This window comes from Penaeus monodon, chromosome 32 (genome assembly GCF_015228065.2).
Source record: "Penaeus monodon isolate SGIC_2016 chromosome 32, NSTDA_Pmon_1, whole genome shotgun sequence".
NCBI classification, from domain to species: Eukaryota; Metazoa; Arthropoda; class Malacostraca; order Decapoda; family Penaeidae; genus Penaeus; species Penaeus monodon.
Genome location: NC_051417.1, coordinates 10399688 through 10400525, shown reverse-complemented (window position 1 = coordinate 10400525; position 838 = coordinate 10399688). Strand labels below are relative to the sequence as shown.

Below are 838 nucleotides of genomic sequence, written 5' to 3'. Positions count from 1 at the left end.
AGAACAATTATGGCATAAAACGAGCTATACGACTGCATTAATTAGATTAATAAGGTCTCCATTGAACACCTAATTCCCGTTACGTTAACTATACCTTCTTGACCTTTGACCCAGGGCTTCACCGGAATGCGGGAACACTACGAGTGCGACACAGAGGTCAATCTGTGCTACAGCAACCCCTGTGGCAACCACGGCACCTGCATGCGGAGGGAAGGAGGCTACACCTGCGTTTGTCTTCCGGAATTCACAGGTGCGTCTATGGTATATTATGTCGCTAAAGATAATGTATTTGTTGGAATATTAGAGAATGAATTAATATAATGAATTAATTACATTGTATGAGAGCAGGTGATGCTAATAATCATAGCGCCAAACGCAAATGATGGCGACTCATGATTGGTAAAACTGCCTCTTCCCACGCAGGCCAAAATTGCGAAGTAAACATGCTGAGCGGCCCTTGTGTGGACGGCATATGCGTGCACGGCAGCAAGTGCACGGAGGAGGACGGGCGGAGCGGGAACGGGGCAGGAGGCTTTAAGTGCACCAACTGTACACGCTCGTTGTACCACACCTCCACGTGCGAGCTGCGGGCGAGGAGGTTCTCTCGGGGGGCCTTCCTGACCTTCGCGACGCTGAAGCAGCGACACAGGATTCATATCAAGATGAGGTGAGCAGCCTTAAGGCTTCATTCGAGTGGATGTTCGGGTAAATCTCTTTAAGGAAATTGAAAGGAAAGAAAAATGTATTCTGTACGTGTTCCGTGTGTCCGCGTTTTTTTTTTTTACTCAATTTCCATTTCTTAATAACTTGGTTGACTTTGTAAAAAGGTAAGATAATC

General features: G+C 46.5%; 1 protein-coding gene across 1 annotated transcript in view; it reads left to right on the top strand.

The window, feature by feature from the left end:
- The window catches only part of LOC119593496 (protocadherin-like wing polarity protein stan), a gene marked incomplete at its 5' end in the record, with an annotated part of 16607 nt that overhangs the window by 1358 nt on the left and 14411 nt on the right, over window positions 1-838 (top strand). Inside the window, 2 exon segments of the mRNA XM_037942446.1 lie at window positions 115-250; window positions 424-667. Coding sequence (XP_037798374.1) covers window positions 115-250; window positions 424-667 — 380 coding nt within the window.